Genomic DNA, 21,635 nt, shown 5'->3' with positions numbered 1-21,635 from the left:
ATACAGGAGTATATTAAAGACTTCCAGCCGTGTACTACAACCTGAAAATATCGTAGTATATACTAGCCGATAGCTATCCTCGTCTTCATAGTTTGGACATCAGTAACAATTATTTCATTACCAATGTGGTGCTCCACATATTCCATTACGTCATCGGGAGATGGTGACTGCAAAATAACGGTCTTTAAGATAACCTTCTCCTCCGACGACAAAAACCTAATCCATAAGCCACAAACTATCCATATACTCTCACATGAATGATTGTGAATCATCTTGAGACTTGATGAGGTACCTACTGGGGTTCAAATGTACACGAAACCTGGACTGGCAATTTAAGAAATTCAACATAGTAACCTATAATTTAAAGTTTTAATAGTTTACTAAAGATTCCTCTTCCTTGAAGCTCTCACTTCGTACCAAATTTACATTTTTAATACGATAAACATACACCTCCTTCTTATATCCCAATTACTGTGACTCTCCTAAAGGACATAATGAGTGTCCATAGTCTAAAAAGCTACAGGGCTATGTCTATCTTCTGTGTTTAGATTCACGTTATGCAATCTCAGAACTACCCCAGACCAAAAAAGGCTTGTTCAGTACAATCCATCTAAACTATTCACTTGAACTGGAAGTTTGACCAGTCTGATAGACATTTTTGCCCAGCTTTGTTATTTTTTGGATCTAATATGATTTTCAATGAAACGGGTATAATGACAGCTTTTCAATAGGATATTGCACAACAACAAAGAATTCATTGTTTACATTAGAAAAGAAATAAGACATCTATCCTTTCTGTCTCCATTTAAAACAACTTGATGACAGAGTAAATTTGTAATGTTTCTACTACTCGATTAAGTCAAATTATTGCTGAATTCGCAGAAGAAGCTGTTTGGAGACTGATAATAAAAGTTTGTCAAGATACTTGTAATACTTTAGCTTCTACAACTTTCAGCTTATGATATCTCAGTAAAAAGCGGAAACGTTTGAAAGTCAGTCTTTGGTTCTAATTTAAATTGGGAATTTGGAGAGACGCTCAACAAGTGGTGCGATAGAGACAACGATTTATTTAAGTCCAGTTCACTAAACCAGAAAATAGTTAAAACGTTTGTCGTTGCTTTAAGAAGTTGAGTTCAAGTGAATATATTCAGCACCTCAATTTGTCTTACCGAGAAGGGCCAATGATTTTACATTTTATTTTGTTTGGGGAATAGCTGTCAAATTCAGTATTAGTGTCAGTTTTTCGAAATTATTCAAACACGATAATTTCCCTTCTTACATATTGACAAAGTGAATCGCCCAAATAATCTTACGTTATTTTGTCAAATCAAATTCGTTTCACATGCTTTATGTTTATATGTGGTATACTGTTAATAGTTGGTCCTAAAGTTTGTAAAAGTGGCTGCGTCATTAATTACTCCATACGTGATAGCTAAATATTAGCTCAAAGCATGGTAAGAAATCGATCGACAGTAAGCCAAATTTCAAAACTCCAACCTCAAGTCAACCCATCAAAATGATTCTTACATTATTTTTTACTTAGCTAGGAAAACTAAACTAAATTCACTAGCTACGTCGTGATTAGTATTTTGATGACAGCTGTTTGCATACGACGTACAAACTCAGTAAATACGAATAAGGTGACTGTATAAAACGAATTGATAAGAAGAGTAATACCGTTAGTCAGTTCCAAATAAATTTATCCTTCCTATCATTGTGACACCAAAAGAAGTAAAAGAGACTAGTGAATAACTCGGATTTTTTCAATTAGAAGAAAATTGTTACGAAGAAGGAAAAAAGAGTCTCCAAGTTGACCTCTCACAATATACCTGTTTAAATCTAACCAATCATAACAAACAGATAATGAGATTCATTGACAGAAAAATAAATGTAATCGAAAATTCATGTTCAATAATTGATTTCATGAAACTATGAGTAAGAAATCTTTCCAAGAAAGTGTTTTGTACTCGATCTGATATTGCTCTCAAAGTATAATCAATCATCGTCTTTCACATATCTTGAGACCTGTATAAGTTCAAAACATAAACCTGAAGAAAAAATTACAAAATACTACTTCATCAAAACCAGTATGTCTATATGTGTCAAGAATAGTCGATTTATCCCTCATCTATGAACAAAATACAAGTTACAAATTAAATGTCAATCAGTTAATTTCGATAATTCGATTAGTATCAAAAATGAAAGTGAGTGACCAATAGTTTTTTTAATCAATCAAGTTGAATACTTTTTATATTGGATAGATTGAAATTCTATTTGTTTGTTTTTTTTCTCATTTAAAGACAATAATAATAATAAATAAGTGAACTCATTAATGTTATACTTTACATGTTGATCATTAAATATGATCAAGTTTGTAATTGATGATCACTTGATTTGAATCAATACATTTGTTTTAGTTGCAGGAAGATAATCTTAAATGTATTTAAGTAGTTCTATGCCAAAACTATATAAAATTTATGAGCAAAGATGGATAGTGGCTAGCAGTGGAATCCAGGACGCGCGTTTCGTCCTATTTGGGACTCGTCAGCTGGATGTGCCTGCATCTCAAAGTTGATGTTCACTCTGGGACTCGAACCCAGTACCCTCGCTTCAAACGCCATCGCGTTATCCAGGACGAAACGCGCGTCCTGGATTCCACTGCTGGCCACTATCCATCTCTGCTTACCATGCTTGTGAATTAAGGTTATATCGAGGCAATACGCACAGTATGTACATATGCCAATAAGAGACTGACTAGTTGCAGTCCTAACAAAATCGATGGGAAGATTCAAACAAACAATACTAAGTATATAGAATTTATTTTAAGGGTAGTTTAGTAATAATACTTTTTTAAAAAAACGACTGATATGGTGTGAACCTGTTTTAAACTTATTAATCATACATTTTCTTCCTTTTATTTCATTTATTCTTTTTTGGATTTAGTTCTGTATGTTCGTATTGTTTTTTTAACGAAAGTTCGCTTTGACAACTCTTGTTCACTCTCTGCTGTGAAACATGAAAACTTATCCTGGTTGACATTCGTTTCAGGTTATGTGTTGTTTGTGATTAACTGATTCACAGATTAATATTTGGTACGATAATAGTCAAGTTGACGGTGCAGAGAACACATGAAAGAAAGTTCTTCTACAGGAGATCGGATAGACTAAGGCTTTCGTGAACTAGTGTCATTAACGCTACAAAAGGCATGTTCATCTGTTTATGAAGGATCAAGCAAACTGCTCAATAGTTCGCTCCATATTGATATATTGTAGTAAAAACTAATCTCTGCAGGTAGTTTAACTTAGCTTATGAGCACTTAATCATAGATGTCCAGTATACGGTGTGACAGTCAATGAGCCTGAGAACCATTGTCTAATTAGGTGTTGGGGTTGTGTGTTACATTTACCCAGTCAGAAAGTGAAAACTTTCCCGTTGAGGTCTATGAGGTAACTTATAATATAATGCTGCTCAAAATCGGTTGCAGCAATGTAAATGCAGTAACTCTCCGTCTCCACTTCGAGTCTTGAGTTTTAATGTCATTCCATCTTTTTCAATCTGGATCTAACTCATTCATTTGAACTACACTCTTCATGTTTAATTTATTACTATCAATTGTTATTATTTCAAATCATCTACTTTGCATCTTGTCCATTTTCTTCTCCCTGTGATGATGTAAACTATTGTAACTTTATTTTGATGCAAGTTATCACCAGATCATGTATTGACTTCGATCGACAATCGGGCGAAAAAATTTAATTTAGTTGTACAGCATGAAATTAATTACAGTTGTAGTTAGTTATACTCAGTGTGACAGTTTCAAATTATGTTTATATTCAGTGTTACATTTTGGTCAATACAACATTGGGTTTATGTTTTCCAGTGTGACATTATTTCAGGTCAATATGTTTTGTATCAATTAAGTGTGAATTTCGTTTAGCATGATGGATGAACTTTCCATCCAGTGTAAGTTGTATTTTTTGCATTATTCTTTGTGAACTTCGCATGTGTATGTTTTCAGTGATGTGATTTCTATTAACTAATCATCGAATTTGTGCAAAACCAGTATTTAAACGAGTGATAAGTCTTCATTGTACCAGTCTTAGTGTTCTCACTTCGCAGCGTGGGAATTACAGTGGTTCCTGTTCCCAAATATAAGCAGTAGGACAGCGTATATTACAACGGATAAATGACTCTTTTTGTTTCCCATTATATCAAGCAACCCCATAAACTATTAGGCTGACTTAAATGGTAAATTTCCAAATATGCTTACAATCTATACATATGCGATAAGGTGATTCCATGACATTTGGTTAGTAATCTACTAAAACTGTGATTAACACTAGACCCCTAGATGCCAGAGGGAAGAATGCAATCAAAATTTATTAATGATAGTTGTAAGCCGGTCAGGCGAATACCTTATCAAATACAAAAACGACGTAAACCTAGTAACGTTTGAAACAATTTATAGAAGTTAAATAAGCGACATGAACAATTGTATTCATCAATAAGTAGATCTACTTCAAACTCCGCATGATCAACCTGAAAGTTATGTCATCTATATAGCGGTGGTTTCGAGTTTAAAGCAAATGGTTAATAACCAAATTTAGGCTCCAACCTCGATCCATCGACATAAGTTTAAGCAGCCGGATAGTATCAATGACCCTTACATAGACTGTGGCATAAAGCTGGGGATATAGACCTGTACTTGGTAAATAAGTTATAAACATGATCTTTTAGAGAGGGAGCTTTACAAACGATATCTTATCAACTGACGAGTCCTTTCTATTGAAGCGGTTAAAACTGCTTCCTAGTTCCTCATTATCTTAGGTTAAAGGGATCGAATCTACTCTTTATCTTTACCAGAGAATGAAAATATTTATTTATCCCAAAAATGACAGTCGCAATTAGCTATTTACAAATGGAATACTAGAAGTTACCATTTAATATCGGATGTAGTAATAAACTTAACTTAGTATTAATAGTTCTACTGAAATTTAATCTGTTAGCAGTAATATGATTTTAGCACCAATAGTAACTTGAAATCAATAAAAGATTTAAACACCATAGGATTCAGAATATTTATCGGAAAATTTACTTCTCGAAATAATAAGCACATTTATATACAACTAATAAATATTTCATAAATATTCCGAAGTAAAACAACCATATATACATCCTATCAAATTTAAGCTTCAAATATATTGGTTAAATAAGAAAAAGAATTGGAAGAAAGTATTAAATGCACATTCATACCCAGTGTTGTTTATTTCGATCCTGGCGTCCAGGTCTCCCATTAGGATGATCAGATCCCTTCTTGAGCATTTCTCTACGATGAACTTCAACCTCTGATGGAACGTTTTATCATCTCTACAACTATCATTGGTAGGTGTATGGAACTGGGTGACATCCATTGTAATCTTTCCTTTCTTTGTGTTTGAAGGATACTTTGATGATCCATTATCTATGAAATCCTTATCCTATATTTTTTGAAGATTTTGGAGAGCATTAATGCAACTACTTGTGTTGGAGGCATTTTCCTCTTGATAACCATAGTACAATAGGACTTCTTCTAAAGCTAGTCTTTTCTGTCCAGCTTTGGTCCAATGGGTTTTACCTATTCCGAGTACTGCCAAGCTGTATCTCCTCATTTCCGCAGCTAATTGATTTTTCCTCACATTCTACAATGTCCGGACATTCCATTTACCTATATTAATTGATGCTCTGGTTGTTAGAACACATCTGTAATATATATACAATTAGTCTATAACCAACAAATATAATTAATGTAATTTCTCCACTTTAAGATTTGATTACACACCATAGATGGCTGGAAAAAGAAGCCGATTTCGTAAGTCGCTGACAGTAATCAATTAAATCTTTGCTCGGCAGATCAGTACTAACTGGTACCAGATTGTCTACTTTAAGTTGCTGTATGAGAAGATTGAAGCAATGGTGACTCCAAGGACTAAGTAATGGATCATTATTATTAGATATATTCTTATTATATAATTATTGAATTGCTAGATTGTTATGTTTATGTATTACGTTTATCATAAGCCTCCGGTTAACCCATAAACTACTAGTCTTAATTTGTTCCCAGTCTGTTGCGCATAGTCTCCCCTATTCACAAACACTTTCGGCTTACTTATGTATGGTTAGCAGAGATGGATAGTGGCTAGCAGTGGAATCCAGGACGCGCGTTTCGTCCTATTTGGGACTCGTCAGCTGGATGTGCCTGCATCTCAGAGTTGATGTTCACTCTGGGACTCGAACCCAGTACCCTCGCTTCAAACGCCATCGCGTTATCCACTCGGCCACTGAGTCCTGATAGCCACTTGCTTGTGCGATGGGGTGAAGTTTTAATTCAACCTAACCATGCTTGTGAATTAAGGCTATATCGAGGCAATACGCACAGTATGCACATATGCCAATTAGAGACTGACCAGTTGCAGTCCTAACAAAATCGATGGGAAGATTCAAACAAACAATACTAAGTTGAATTTACTTATGTATGATTGTTGTTTTTCATTTTTTGTATGATACGGTCCGATGTGACAGTAAATAAACCGTCTGCTTGAAATGTAGATATAGTAAACTCTGGTTGCTGATTTTTGGACTCAAATAAGAGGATGAAGAGAAGCTTGAGAATAACGGACCAATAGGAAATTCGCTGCGTCGGTTGAAGGCTAATGGTGCCTATTCAGGGACACCAGGCTACAGAGAAGATAGTAGACGCGAAATGGATTGAGATTCTGACTGGTAACTTAGGACGTGATATTGGTGCAACTACCTCATTCTAAACTTAATCTCTATATGAATTTATAGGGGCCAAGATCTGACTCGATTTAGATCGTATGAACGATTGTTGCCGAAATATACATCCTGCATATCCTCGTATGTAATACGTGACTTATTTCGCATGGGTGAATAACAGAATTAAATAAGTCAAATACGAGGATGGATTTTGAATACATATATTTTGAAAATTCATTGATCTGGGCAGGAAATCAAAGTGATGAAGCGAATAATAGAGAGCGAAGCGAAAATGACACACATTGGAGATCGCGGGTAAGCCAACTCGCTTTTACCAAGCGTTAATCAATATTTATGGTCAGAAACGAATAAGTTACAGACATGTGATGAATAGGATAAGAAGTGTACATCCACATAAGCTCATATAAAAACAGCCAGGGTTGATAAGTGAATAATTAACAGGGTCAAAACTTGAATCATGATGGATAGGTAAATTGGCTTGTCCAGAAGCTAGAATAAAGTATATGGGCTTAACATATCAACCGACGCTACAAATTACTTTGCAAGTACATGTTCGACCTCCGGATACATTTTTGTAACCTGCCGTGAAGTAATATCAACAGCATCATTTGTTCGCTACATCGATGACCACCACTTCTCTGAAATCGCCATGGGAATTATTACCTGTGACCATATCCAATTCCAGCAATTAATTCATAGGGATATTAAATGCTTGACCATTATTATTATTGAACATACTTACCAGACTTCTCTTCTTCCAGATATTTTACACTTCTACAATCCCTGGTTAGTTTGATCAATTACCATGAAACTTATGCAAATCAGTGGTTCATAAAATAACTTGGGATATCTATGACTGCAGATCTATCATAATATTCTGCTATTTTTTTCCTTGATTTCTGTTTTTTTTTTCTTGTTGTAGATGATTAAAATTACTCCGTAAGGGAACTAGAATTGACCGTCGATACAATATTCCTACTTCAACAGGATGTGTCTCAGTCCTCCTACTAAGAATTACTACTTCCCAACAGCTGCTTTACATTATTACAATTCTTGTAATAAATGTACTTTCAAAACAATTTATTACAATATTTTCAAAACCAATTCAATATTAAATATGTATATCTTACAAACAACATTGCTGCCTATATCAAACTGATCGTATCTTTAAATAAGGATGCGTTCTGTAATTATTTCCAGAGTATAACTTGTCTACTTCATTTATCTAGGCGAGCTTATGAATGTGTGCTAACTGAATGTAAACTTTCTATCCAACATCTCAAATTCTACCATACATTTTCTGAAACTTGATTTAGCAGATAACTTAAAATTTCAGCAAGGAAATTCCTTTTTTGTAATGATTAAATACTTTTAAAACCAAACCAAAAAAGAAAATAAAGGAAAGAGATGGTTCGCCTGACTGATTCATTTCATTTCTAATTTGAAACTAGACAAAACAAACCTGAAATAACCTTTTATTGGGATTGGTTATTTCATATGTTTAGACGTGAGATTTACACTGAATAAATCAAAGGTCACTCAGATGTTACTCGTGTATTCGGTCTAAAAATTATATTTTAATTACTGCATGTTGGTGACTTCATTACAAAGTCTTTTTACAAGTACCTTATGTTAACATCTGTATGAAGGATAAGTTATCGTGTTAAACCAATTCAATCTGCATACATACTTTCATTTGCTTTTGGCAAACTGAATACAGGTAATTTATTGAGGAATACCCACTACTGCATTTCAGGTCTCCTTTAAGTATGTTCTATGAAAAAAGAACACAGTAACGATGGTTCGCTTATCTACCAGTAAATACATACTGATTGAGGTCAAATATATTTGGTATGTATAGAAACGGTGTATATAAGTTGCCATTACTGATTATGACCAGATAATTCTTTTACTTAATAATATTGTTATACTCATCTAAAATGACAAAGTTCATTTATTCTATTTTCATTTTATTGTTAGTGATTCAAATCTCATTGTTATTTCACGTTAGCTATAGTTCTTTATTCAACTATATTAAATGATTACATTGTGATCAAAAACAATGCGTTAGTAATTTTTGACCTTTAATCTCTTATTATTATTATTACCATTTTTATTCAAGCTGATGATCTATGTATTTCTATTCCAAATTATTTATTAAAGTAGACTTTACGGATCTCACTACATTTTAACATTTAAAGATACATACATAAGTACAGTTTACACTGAAATTTCACTCATTTACCAGGTACAAATTAGTGTACTTGCTGTCGGGCCACATAGTCTGAGTGTGAGGACTAGTGATACTACCCGATTCCTTAAACCAAAGTGGAACGGAGTTCGAGCCTTGGATTTATTGCCTGGAAGTTGAACCCCTTAATTGAGGAGACACTGCTCACCCACTCATACTTTGATAGTGATCACAAATAATGTATTAATTTGTAAAAAAAAAAATTAGGGTAATATAAGATCATGTAGATTGATATTCCCAGTTAATGCGATTCACTAAATTCATTTTAGAAAATTATTTGAAACATAACAAAGCAATAATCACGATAGTTCCTTTGAATTCTTTTCATTGTTAAAAGGTAAATATCTGATAAGACTAAAGAAGGACCGATGGAAATTGTGGAAAATGATTTTTTTAAAAACTGAATCTGAAAATACCTTTATTTCAATAGTTTTAAATCAAACGTAATATCTATTATACAAATAAAAAAGAAGAAATTGTTCCTTATGAGGAACAGCGAAAGACAGGTATTATGTGAATATAAAAGATTAGTTATGTTGTTTTCTTCACAGAAATACAAAAAGAATCGAACATTCTAACCTGAATAATATATATGATGAAATGTACATAGTGTGAGTATTATTATGGTCGAATATTTATTTCAGGAAGAAATGACGTAGATACATTTGGACACATTTGGAATTTTATGATTCATTAACTATCTTCATCCATTTGAGTCTATTGTAAAAACAGTAGTATTAAGGGGAAAAAAGGTGATATTCCACTGCTGTAAACCCTTGACAAATATTCATAATATGTGAAATTAAGAAAACTATTGAAACTTACGAATTAGCTGAGGAGTTTCTTTATCATTTTATAATTGCATAGAGAATCAAAAATTTTGGAACTACCATAATCGTCAAAATGAATTAGTGTGACGCTTGAAAATGTCAAGTTAAAATAGGTATTACAGTAAAATAGATCTTATCTTAAATGAGTATCACTTGTGACATATTACTCCAACACAACAAAAGGTAGAAGAGAATGGAGATATACATCATTTTTTGTCGCAATATTTAAGTGTTACAGACTTTTTGGTAATGATTGATTCAATTACTCAACTTCTAACCAAAGAAAGATGACTTCTGTGACAGACTTGCGATTGGTATATTAACCAATCATATGAACAATGCAGTTTTGTATGTCTACGCTTGTTCCTAACTGAATATACTTCACATTTTCAATCATTTCTTACCAAGTCACAGAAGACCGTCTTGTTTGTATACCAGTCTAGTCTTGTTGAACACTGTAGTAACACTTCATACGACTGTGTAGAACAGCGATATGATAACAAGTAATCTTTTAAAATAAGCAGGAAACAAATAAATAGACGTTGGACAATATTCGTTTACCACTGTGGTCTTACTATACTAACCTGACTGGAAAAAACAGTACAGAACTCACCATATTTGGAGCTGGTAAGCGATACAGTGTTATCTCTGTACATTTACTCTTTGTTCAGTAAAACCTACATATTCCTAATGTTTTCAATGACTGCCTAAATATAATTTTCCATCCAAATAATGAACCATGTTCTTCCTTGGTTGAGTTTACTGGGTGGTTTTATCTTATGTGAGAACCACTCTAGAATCCCCCCTAGCACGGCAAAAGGGTGGAAAAGAGTTCGCTCTCATTGAGATGCTCCCATACAATCACGTATTCACAGGCCCTTTCAATAAAAACCTCTACGCTGCCTTCAACTGGATGTTTTAACAAAGTAAGAGGACAGTGGATCTCTGGTACTTAAACTGGGCTGATGAGTACGGAGGGTCCATCTATAGTAAGAGAACCCTGACTCCGAAACAGCGCTGGTTTGAGTTATGTGCGGCATCACAGATCGCAGAGACAATGATAATCACTAATGAAGAAAGCTATGAACTGTTCGCTTTGTCGCGCTATTCACACAAACGGTACTATTGCAAGTAATTCCAATATATATCTTTTAACTCACAACTTCATATTACTTCCGTGTTGCATTCTCTTTAGTTTACACTGATTTTAACTTATCCACCATTTAGTACCTGTTGAAAATTTCATCCTCGCTACATGTCCCTGGATGGTCAATTTCTGAAGTGAGAAGTTGATGCAGCGTTTTAGAAACGTGTAACACATAAACTTGAATCTCCCTAACATTTACATCCTGAAGCATATCGGGCGGCAGATAGGTTTAGAAGATTTGGGAAGTCTTATTTTCAACGTTTGCTGTATCACTGAAACCTATGTTCAGGATATCAGTATAGCATCACAAATTCATTCCTCATCTATCCATTCAAAAAGTATGTTCAATGTGTATTTATATCCAAGAACACTCATTGGCGTCCAATCTTACTAGTGTCAGTGTAGCACTAAGTGCTAAATTGGAATCAGTAATAATAGACTAGTTTACTGTTAATAGTCACTGTTGGAAGGCTCTATAAAAGTCAAGAGAAACGGGTCTAGAAACAATGTTTCTGAAACCTCCACCTACGCGTTGAAGAATCACAGCCCAGATGTATTAAAAGACGAATTCTACTATCAGTCTGATGATCTTTTCAACAGAGCACATCCGACAGACATTTTGGTGCCGGATGGACTCTTTAGTCTCAGGTCGGATAATAAGTAGCTAACACATACATCTTCCCAAAAGGATTGATATAAGTTAGCTTCACCTACCATTGTGACTAAATACCGAGTCGAGCTAAGTTCAAGGCTTTTAAATGCTTTTAAACTATAGGCTTTTGCCATACTTCGTAGAGTGTGCAAAACTCGCAAAAGACTGATTTGTAAATCGGCCGATTTGCACTTAAGTCACGGATGCGTTGATCACATCTTCAACCTTCACCAAATACTTGGACACGGAAACACCTATTGGTGACCAAAAATCTTTGTATTCCTTGATATCAGGGCCGACACTGATTCGACGAACAGGCTTGTACTTAAACTCGTTAAAGAAGAGTTTGCACCTGACACTCATTAACATTTTGAAGGCTTTGTACAAAAACCTATTGGTCAAAGAGAGGGTATACAACCATATCCTCCATACCTAATCTTTTTTGTTGTCATCGCTATTACATTATTTTTACGGTTTTGCTATTTATCTTGTTCGTTTCATCTCACAATGGTAATACGGTATGGAGAATTGGGGCAACGTACACCTGTACCAGATTCCAACTTGATGATAACTAACTGACTGTGCTTTTGTGACTTGGGCCTTCCCAGACGATTATGTTTGGGGAATCTGTGTTTAATCATCATTGTCACTGAAAAATTGCTTGTAACCTGTGGCGAAACCGCGTAAATGATTCAAGGTCTGGTAATATGTGTTCGAACGCATTGACGATAATTTAATTGTTGTCATTATCTAAGAACATGGGCTTCGGTGGCTTGAACGGACGTTGTTTCAACGATTTCCACACCACACACTATTCAGAGACTGTAAGACTAAACGAGAAGTTGTAGAGGGGGATATTTTATGATAAGGAATCATGGTGTGAAAGGTAGCTGTATAAGAATTGCATCTACTGGTCTACCACAACTACCTAATTAGGTAACTAGAGATCATACAACTCACCGATATGAGACGTTACCAAACACGGCTCAGAAAAAGAACCGTGACAATCAAGTCTTAGTTTTCTATCACAATATTCATATGAACAAGATAAACCTCATTATCTGCAGAAAACTGGTAATATTTTTAACTGAACCGTATCTTTTATTATGTACTATTTTTGTTTATTAATTAAGTACGATCCTATTCTTTTCTATGACTTCACAACGTGATCATTGCATTTTGTTTAAGGAAGTCTTTTGATAGCTTGTTGTGCCAATATAAATAAAGAACACATGGTTCTTTATCGGTAGTTAAAAGGATTTGTCCAACCGCCAAACAAAATCATATTAATTTAGTATGCACTCTTTGGGGGACTTCTCAAAGTATAAAAAATGTGTTAAGTATTTATGATTTAAAAGCCAAGTATGATGATAAACTAAAGATGTGTTGGATTTGACGTAGCAAGATACTTAGCTTTAGTATTTACACTTCATAGAGCACAAAATCCAACAAGAATATGGAAAACATTAAAATTAGACAGAATAGTATGTAATATTGCAGAAATACTTGTCATACAAATAGAATTACCTGAGTATAATGACGATAAGTAGGATGAAAATTGTGAACTGCATCAACAAGTATATCTGTAGGATCAATAGTTGCCTTGATACTTGCAGATATACTTGGAATCACACTTGAATTTTTAGTATTCCATGTTTCTTCAAACCCACCATTGTTCAATTGTGGATCAACAATATCCCATGGTAATGGTTCAGCATATTTTGTTGATGGTGCATAACCGACAAATGTTGCCGGTGTGAAATGTGATGAATTGTCTTTGACTGAATTAAATACCGTTGAGTCTTTTGATGATTTAAAACCCACAGACGGTTTTGTAGCAAATAGAAATTCATCATTAGACCAGAAAGAATCGTTTGAAGGTAAGTCAAAAACAAGGCGAGGTGGATTGCTATATATAGAGAGGATACATACAGAAATGATATCAATTTGTTACACTAAATAAGAAAAATAAGTTAATTCAATTTAATATGTTGTTGTCGGATCTAGGAATACAGTAATATTCTGATGCGTAGACGTATTCTTTGATTGAATGCTAATTGTTTGAGCTAAATAGTTACATAGATTTGCCAGTTTTTGGGAATAACGTAAGAGAATTTTATTAGAATTTTTTAGTAAATAAAATGTAAAAAAAACGGGTGATCATTAAAAAACCAATATAGTCGTTGTTGTTGACCAATTTAGTATCTTTCGAAAAACCATTCTGTACTAAGTCAGATTTAAAGAGATCATACCTTGACAAACAATTTACCTTCTAAGACGATCTTAATAGATATCATTTGTAACTTCGTCTAAACTGATGTAAACTGGTTTACCCTCTAAAAAGGTGTGTATTATAGCCATTGCAAAGTAAATAATGAGTTTTGTAAAATAAACGAGTCTATAATTCACCAACTGATAAGTCTTAATAGAGGAATAAAATATAACCCTATGACTTTCGTGTTTGTCAAGAATTCAAAATCCATTATTCTGAGGATAAACATTAAACTATATATGTATATATATATACCATTCATTCATGGATTGATTGAAATTAGACATTAACACCCGTGGATGCCAGCTCAATGGTACAGAGGTTAAGCGTTCATGCACGAGACCTAAGGTCCTGGGTTCAAGTCCCGCATGCAGGACCGCAGACGCGCACTTCTGAGGAGTCCCATACTGGAAAGAAACGGCCGTCCAGTACTTCCAGGTTTTTAATCGTGGTCTAGCTTAGATTGAGTTGTGAATTCAACTTTGAAAACGTAATTTCATGTGCAACATGTAAATTATTATTATCACTATTATGATCAATTTGTTATTTGTTTTTTGATAATTACTATCACTTTCGTCATTTTTGTATTATAATAATTCAAAAATGTTTTTGGCATCCGATTACATCATGGTCTTTCCTTCGCGTAATCTGCGCACTTATAAACTGAACTTGCATGAATATGGAAAGTATTTATAATTATTTTTCACTGGTGCGCCAAATGACTTTACAAGTGTTATCACACAAAATTACGTTTGTAAGAAGTTCCATTTATTTATACGAACGTAGAGCACATGAATTGAAATTAATTCACTTCATCCCATATTGTTTGTTATTCTTACTTGACAAAAGTTTATCACCAGATCTAACTGTAAGAAGTCACAGTTTGACGACCGGATAATCCAAATCAGTGGACAAACAAACGCCACCAAAAATACTTCAGGATTGGGTATAAGGAGTAGTCAAAGGTTCTTTACCCCGTCTAAATTTCCTTTTTATCTGAGAACTGTTTCGCAAAGCGAATTACTATGTACAAATTTTAACAGCAGATAAATGAGTATTAAAAGTCACTTCCAGATACTTACAAAATATATATGCACAGTTTTAATATTCAGTATATATAAACCTCAAACTTACTGTAACACATAAATACTATAGGGAAATGCATAACGTAGTGCAATTGAAACAATAACCAGTTCAATGCATATTAATAAATTTTTGTAGATACCAGCAATTAGTGTTGCTGAATATCCACTTGTCATGTTTATAACATGACTCCATTCTAGAATACTGAATAATACATCTATTAAGCACAGAAAACAAAAACAAAAAACTATTTAGCATAATCTTAAAAAACCAACTCTTCATTCGTGCAGTAAAAATAATAACTTGAAAGTATAATTTAAATTAGAACTAAAAAGATGAACTTGCTATACGGCTTGACAAAGTTAAGTCCCAAACCTCTGTTTGTTATTATGAATCAGAACAGTTAACGAACATTAATTAGTTGGGGGGTGTATATCAATCTTTAAGGCATTTGACTTTCAATAAATAGATCACAGATATATTTCGCTTCAGCTAGTAAAATTATGTAGTGTTTATAGGAAAGTGTGATTTAGATTCTAGGATACAAAAAAGCATTAATTTACTGAATTAAATAAGTAGTGACAACCATGACAATTTAGTGAAGACTGGGAAAGAAAGAAAAAAAGGAATAGCCTGAGATACTGTCATATTTGTTACTTACAATAATAAAAAATATACATTTACGAAATATGTATATGTGACATTGTCTGCTAAATACTTGGTTCAGTTACAGATGTTTCGTATATTTTCTTATTTCTTTACGTTTTTAATAAGTGATTAATGATTTTCCATTAGATATGAATTGAAATTATTATACAATTAACAATATTATTACTAAATACAAGAGTAATTCAACATACCTTGCCAAAAACTAAAAAAGATGATCGATTTAATAGTAGCAAATTTGAGTAATGGTGAGAATGGTTTCAATTGCTCCCGAGTTGCAAAATAAAACAACAATAAACCATAAACAGCAAGAGTTACGGTGGCATTGTTGATCAAGAATAAATACAGATAGCCTGATGTAGGACTGAAAAATAATAAAGTAGAAATATGTACACGTACATCATAATCTGTGTTTTCGAACCAATTGTTTAAAGGAATACAAAGTCCTTGAGGGAAAATCACACTATTAACCTTTATTACTTAGTGGGAATAAATAAGTAACTAAATAATTGCCGAGATTTAATTGTTACAGAAATTAATTTATATTATTTGAAGGCTGGAACAACTTCAGAAGATGAAATATAAAGACTGGATTTGAACATTAAAACTAGTAATTGTGGAACGTGATGGCATAGAAAATGTTTTTTATAAATAATGGGTTCTTAATTGCAACATCCACAAAATAGCTGATAAAGAAATTTTTATGGTAGAACTTCACAGAATATATAGAAATGAAATAACAGTACAAAATTTTCTGCCTGTAACACGGAGATAATACAATGAGGTATTTATTCTGAAGAAGCAAAATTAATCATCATAAAACTGAAAACGGGACACTTAAGTTAAGGACATGTCTAGCAATACGGCATTTGTAATATATTAAGATTTGACACAAAATTCTGCGATTGTGATAAAGTAATCACACTGTACTATGTACTGATCCGTTCTCATAACTATTATTACTAGAAAATTACTAAGACCAAAACTGCAAAACTACATCGATTAAGTTATTCTTGGTGAATTTCTACACAGTGAGTAGTAGCGGGAAGGCTCAAATGTTTAAAAAAGATAACTGTGAACTGAGCCTGTTTTTACAAACTAAACTGAAATAACTACCATATCCACCAGCTTGAGAAAGTTCATGCTTTATTGAAGAATAAGACGACTCACTAAACACTCGTTGATAGACAGGCTTTACCAGTGCTTTGTACTATGTACTATAATACTACATCAGTTACTATTAGGTGATAGAATATTATTTAGCTGAAGTTTCTCTACCTACCCAAAATCACCAACGATATACTTCTTTGTAGCCATTAGTATCATAGACGTGAATGAAGTAATTGGTTTGATCAAAGTATACTGAAGAGTAGCCTTCAAATAAAAATTTCAGAATAAAAACAAATACGAATTAAATACAAGTATATATCTGAAGAAATAGCACAACCCCACAAGAAATGTGAAGAGTCATGAACAAAACAAACTCAAGTTTATAGAATATACAAACTGTTCGGTTGTATCATAGACTTAATTAATCCCGTAATTCACCTTCCCATGATAATACATGAAGTAGGACCTTACGACCAAGGTATGAAGATATTTTTCAAGCTTATTACAACTTGGGGAATTTATTTAGAATGAAACCATGATTTTCCAATGATTGTAAAGAATACTTTTTGACGTTCCATGATCTAGCGTAAGTCGCCTATTCAGAATACCAATTATTTATACACGGTAATAATTACAACTATTTTACTAATATGATTGTAAAAATAATAATATTATTACTACAAACCAGATGAGATAGTGAAAAATTTAAGTGCATAAGTGTAATATAGAGGACAAACAATTACTGAATGACACTCCACCAAAGTTTCCCTATAAATTCTTAAAATCTTCCAACAACCCAGACCCTTTCACTCCTTTGAACCATAAACATACCAGAAGGAATTTAATGTAACAAGGCATATACCTAATTCTTAATATGTCGGTAAATATTGCGTCTGCACTGGAGTTTTGAGCGACTCAATAGTGTCGTAAAAAGAGGGTTAAACTGACATCATACTGGCATAAATATAAAAGTAACAAAAATATTCTTACATTTCGTTGTACGGTGATCAAAAACACATGGAAATAAAATCAACGTATATATGAGATATCTACATAAACAAACCTATCGACGTCCAACTATAGTTGTATTTCTTAACCTTAAGGCAAAGTGCACTTCTGTAGACCGAAAGTTCTTGTGGCATTGTTCGTCATTGAAAGGTTTACTAAACACGTACATCAACCTTGTACAGGCTCTCTACTTGAATACCACTGGTCGATTTAGAGTTTGTGACCAAATGTTTTTCAATATTTTAACGCCAATTAGTTTTCGTTAGGGTTGACAACTGTCCCCTCCTTTACTTCATTCTGACATAGATGTCCTCCTGGAAACAACACTTTATCTAAACTCTCAGGGGTTGATTACCTGCCACAATACTCACTTTCCAACCCACAAAACACAGATGATATAATCCTGTTTGGTGAAAGCAATGACAAGATTCGATCTTCGGATCACCTTGAGCAACAATCCAACCATAGTTGAAATGTTTATCCCCCTCCGAACACAAGATGTTGCTTCAGGATTGGTCTGCATCAACGCCCAAAGTAATGATGAAAAATGAAGTAGTTGAGGGGATTGAGGGCCGTGATACTACCCAGGTGCCCAAACTGAAGCAGGTGGTTTTCTTAGGGAGCCACACCCGGAGCCTTTGACCTAAAGGTCTGATCCACAAGGCAGTGGAGCATCGTGAGATGTGTCATTAGTATTCGAAGTATTGATTGTATGTGTCAGAACTACTGAACCAACAATCCTGAAGTTAGAAGCGGGGTGTTTTTGACGGATGGCAAACCGGTTGATGACGTCATGAACCCCTGTCAACTAAAGTGGTAGGGATATGTATGACATATGCTCAACAACCACCAACATTGATGCGCAACGATACCTGGTGTAGAAAAAGGTTGAAAGAAAGCTAAGGATGCTCAAAGTGAAACAGCATCAGTCTATGTAGTCAGTGACAAGTGGGCTGAGCCATGTAGGTAAATGCAGGCCACCTGATTGGGGTTTATAAGATTATCGTAACCAGTGTTTGGAGACTTCAAGCGATATGGATCAGAACCTGGTGACGCGGTTGCAATCACCGTCTTTTCTTAGATCCCAAGCCTCTAAATTACCTTATAAAATTTTTGGATTCCACATTTTCTTCCCCAATGTCTTTTATGTTTAATTTTATTCATAATTATTTAAACAAATAAACATTGGTACAAGGAGGCACCAAATAGATATGCGCCATATAAACCATTCGATTTGCGTGGAGGCTAAGATACTGCCCGGTTGCCCAAACCGAGGCAGGCCTTTATGTCTAAACTTTTCTACTACCCCTAATGCTGTTACTACTTATACTAATCTGCCACACAGCTATGCCGATGTGGTGTGGAGACGTGAATCGATTTGCACATGCATCAGGTTGCGTAAGACTAACCAACTAACATAGAAAAGGAATATACGAGTTGTGAGAAGACGATGGATTACCAGTAATAAGATGTTTAGAAATTCTAGCAAGATTGATAGTGGTTGTATATGTTCAATATGAGAAATATACAACTACGGCTAAAAAAGTAAAACTGATAACATATTAGCTTGTTTTATTGAACAACTTAAGAGTATAGAGTATACTTGCACAAAAGATAAAAGCATAAATAGAAATTAGTAAAGGAGAAAATGTAAAAGGAAATACGTAAGACCACAAACCAGACTTTTGTCTTTACATACTTCTGGACATATATACATACCTTTGTCTTACATAAGCCATAACCTTTGATGCAGAAGCAGTGCGTAAATTCATGGACTGAAATGAAGGCAAGTAATGTACTATATGAGGTAGGGAGTAATTATTTCGGCTATTTAGAATGGTATGGCACGGACATTATCTGTAAGCGACGAACTAAACGCACGAAATTTCTGAGTATAATACATGGTAATTCTCTGTCGTGGCTATCCTGTTCAAGACTTATGGCTATAAAAATGAAGCTAACAGCTTATGGTAGCCAAACGGCTTTCATGTATAACTACATTAAAAACCTCTGTCTACGCAGAAGAATGAGAGACTTATTTCGAACTATGTGAAAGTATAGATAAATACTTGAATTACACAAGGAAACAAAAACAAAGTAAACGTAATAAGCTTATACATTAAGGGACATAAAAAGAAATAGATAGGAACAGACTTAGTAAATAGCATTCTAAGAAATTGGGACCGAAAATTATACCGATCCAACAACTATTGAGGCGGCTTGATACCTTTGGCTTAGCATGACATCATTTAAATGGTAAAACTTGACTAATGACATAGTTCCCAATGAATGACACCTATGACTGCAGAGATTGTTTTTTCAGGTCTTATATACATAACATTGCAGATAAATCATGAATTTAAACCCTCCGAAAAGGCTAAGACGACTTTTTTGATAGTCTGACCCTAATGATACACAATTATCACATTATTTTAGAACTAACCAGAAGAATGGCACGTCATTAATAACTTACTATTTTGCAAAACCGTAGAAACAATATGGTGTACGGTTTTCCAGCGAAGCAGCATGTACTATAAAGCAAACTGAAACTAAAACACTCAGATTAATGATCCTGAGAATTACTTGATCGTTTTTCCAGTAAGCTCTAACATGATATTACCTTCCCCCCCAAGATACTGATAACACAAAGCTAAAAAACTGTAAATAGCAAATGCTGGAAAGTTGGTAAGCAAATGAGTTAACTACCTTCTGCAATGTCGTGTATAAAGTCGATGTATATACTGTCCACCATCGCATGTATAGCAAGCAAAACGCTTAAAAATGAATAGATGGCATAAGCCGGCACTAAAATCAACACCCGTATGATATATCTTTGTTCAGAAACACATGTGTAATTTTTGAGGTGAAAGTACATCTATAGCTGTTTAAAATGGATTAAATGAATTACTTGGTGAAATGTAATCACGGATGACAACAGTGCACATAAACAAGCAATTATTTGAGCATATGCAGAAGTAGCAAATAAATATTTTTCACTGGTTGTTAGATTCTGTAAGATATGTGTCGTGTTCACAAGCTCCAAAGAACTATTATTCATGGTATTCCATATGACTGCCCAGTTAGTCAAGGTCGACTGGGATGTGTTCCAAGGCTATTCAATACAACCCAACATATTTATGATGAGGTTGCTTAAACCAGTTTATTTCTTTTTCCTTTGCATATTTATAGAATGAAAATGATGAAAACATTGGTGATGTTATACCAGCCCTAAGCGATGAGTATTTGCCCAAAATAAGTCGATTTGTAAGCGTTTCCACGATCCAATATTTTGGTCACGAGCTTGCATTAACCGATTGATTTCTTTGCGCTCACTTCTTGCTGTTTCGGTACGGTGCCAGGTATTTGGTTGTTTCCATTGGGTGGCAGTCTAGTCACGCGACTGCGATAAGTATAATCAGTCTGGTAGTTATCTGTGGATTTGTATATCTTGTAGAAAGAGTGCTTTTATCTCAGGGGACTAGGGTTTCTGGATAAAAGCAGCTATCGCATTACCACGAAAGGGGTTGCTTGGCTGCAATGTAAAAGTAATAAGGCGATAATCAGAATGCTAAGAGAATAAGATCGCTCCAAGAATAGATAAGTTAACTATTTTGTAGGGGCAGTGAAATGTCATTGAGCCCTAGTCAGATGTATTAGTAGACAGAATTGGAAGAACAAGAAGGTGAACTGAGATGACAGTAAGAGAGATAAGAAGTAGTTGCTGACATGCGGTGGCTTTAATCGTGGTAATTTATAAGGCATGCATCAGACACATCTGGTTCAAGAGGGATATGGTCATCTATGGGCGAGCTCGTGTTTGTCAGGTCTCCTGTTAAAGCTAT

General features: G+C 34.2%; 1 protein-coding gene and 1 non-coding gene across 2 annotated transcripts; both read right to left on the bottom strand.

Annotated features, from left to right (window-relative positions):
* Window positions 1-6,255: 6,255 nt before the first annotated feature.
* Window positions 6,256-6,321, bottom strand: Smp_tRNA_01433_Gln_TTG.1.1. Its single transcript has one exon. It is a non-coding gene (tRNA).
* A 3,099-nt stretch (window positions 6,322-9,420) lies between these two features.
* On the bottom strand, window positions 9,421-20,877 carry Smp_076520 (organic solute transporter, putative). Its single transcript, XM_018799065.1, has 9 exons — window positions 20,702-20,877; window positions 20,500-20,668; window positions 20,377-20,467; window positions 20,267-20,342; window positions 16,958-17,049; window positions 15,870-16,039; window positions 15,061-15,226; window positions 13,182-13,563; window positions 9,421-9,742 (listed from the first exon to the last, which is right to left on the bottom strand). Exons 1-9 carry the CDS (start codon window positions 20,849-20,851, stop codon window positions 9,719-9,721), a joined length of 1,320 nt encoding a protein of 439 aa, XP_018646638.1. The 5' UTR covers window positions 20,852-20,877; the 3' UTR covers window positions 9,421-9,718.
* Window positions 20,878-21,635: the final 758 nt, after the last annotated feature.

This window comes from Schistosoma mansoni (genome assembly GCF_000237925.1).
Source record: "Schistosoma mansoni, WGS project CABG00000000 data, supercontig 0149, strain Puerto Rico, whole genome shotgun sequence".
Lineage (NCBI taxonomy): Eukaryota > Metazoa > Platyhelminthes > Trematoda > Strigeidida > Schistosomatidae > Schistosoma > Schistosoma mansoni.
The sequence above is the reverse complement of the archived record's forward strand: the minus strand, read 5'-3'. Positions and strand labels throughout refer to the sequence as shown.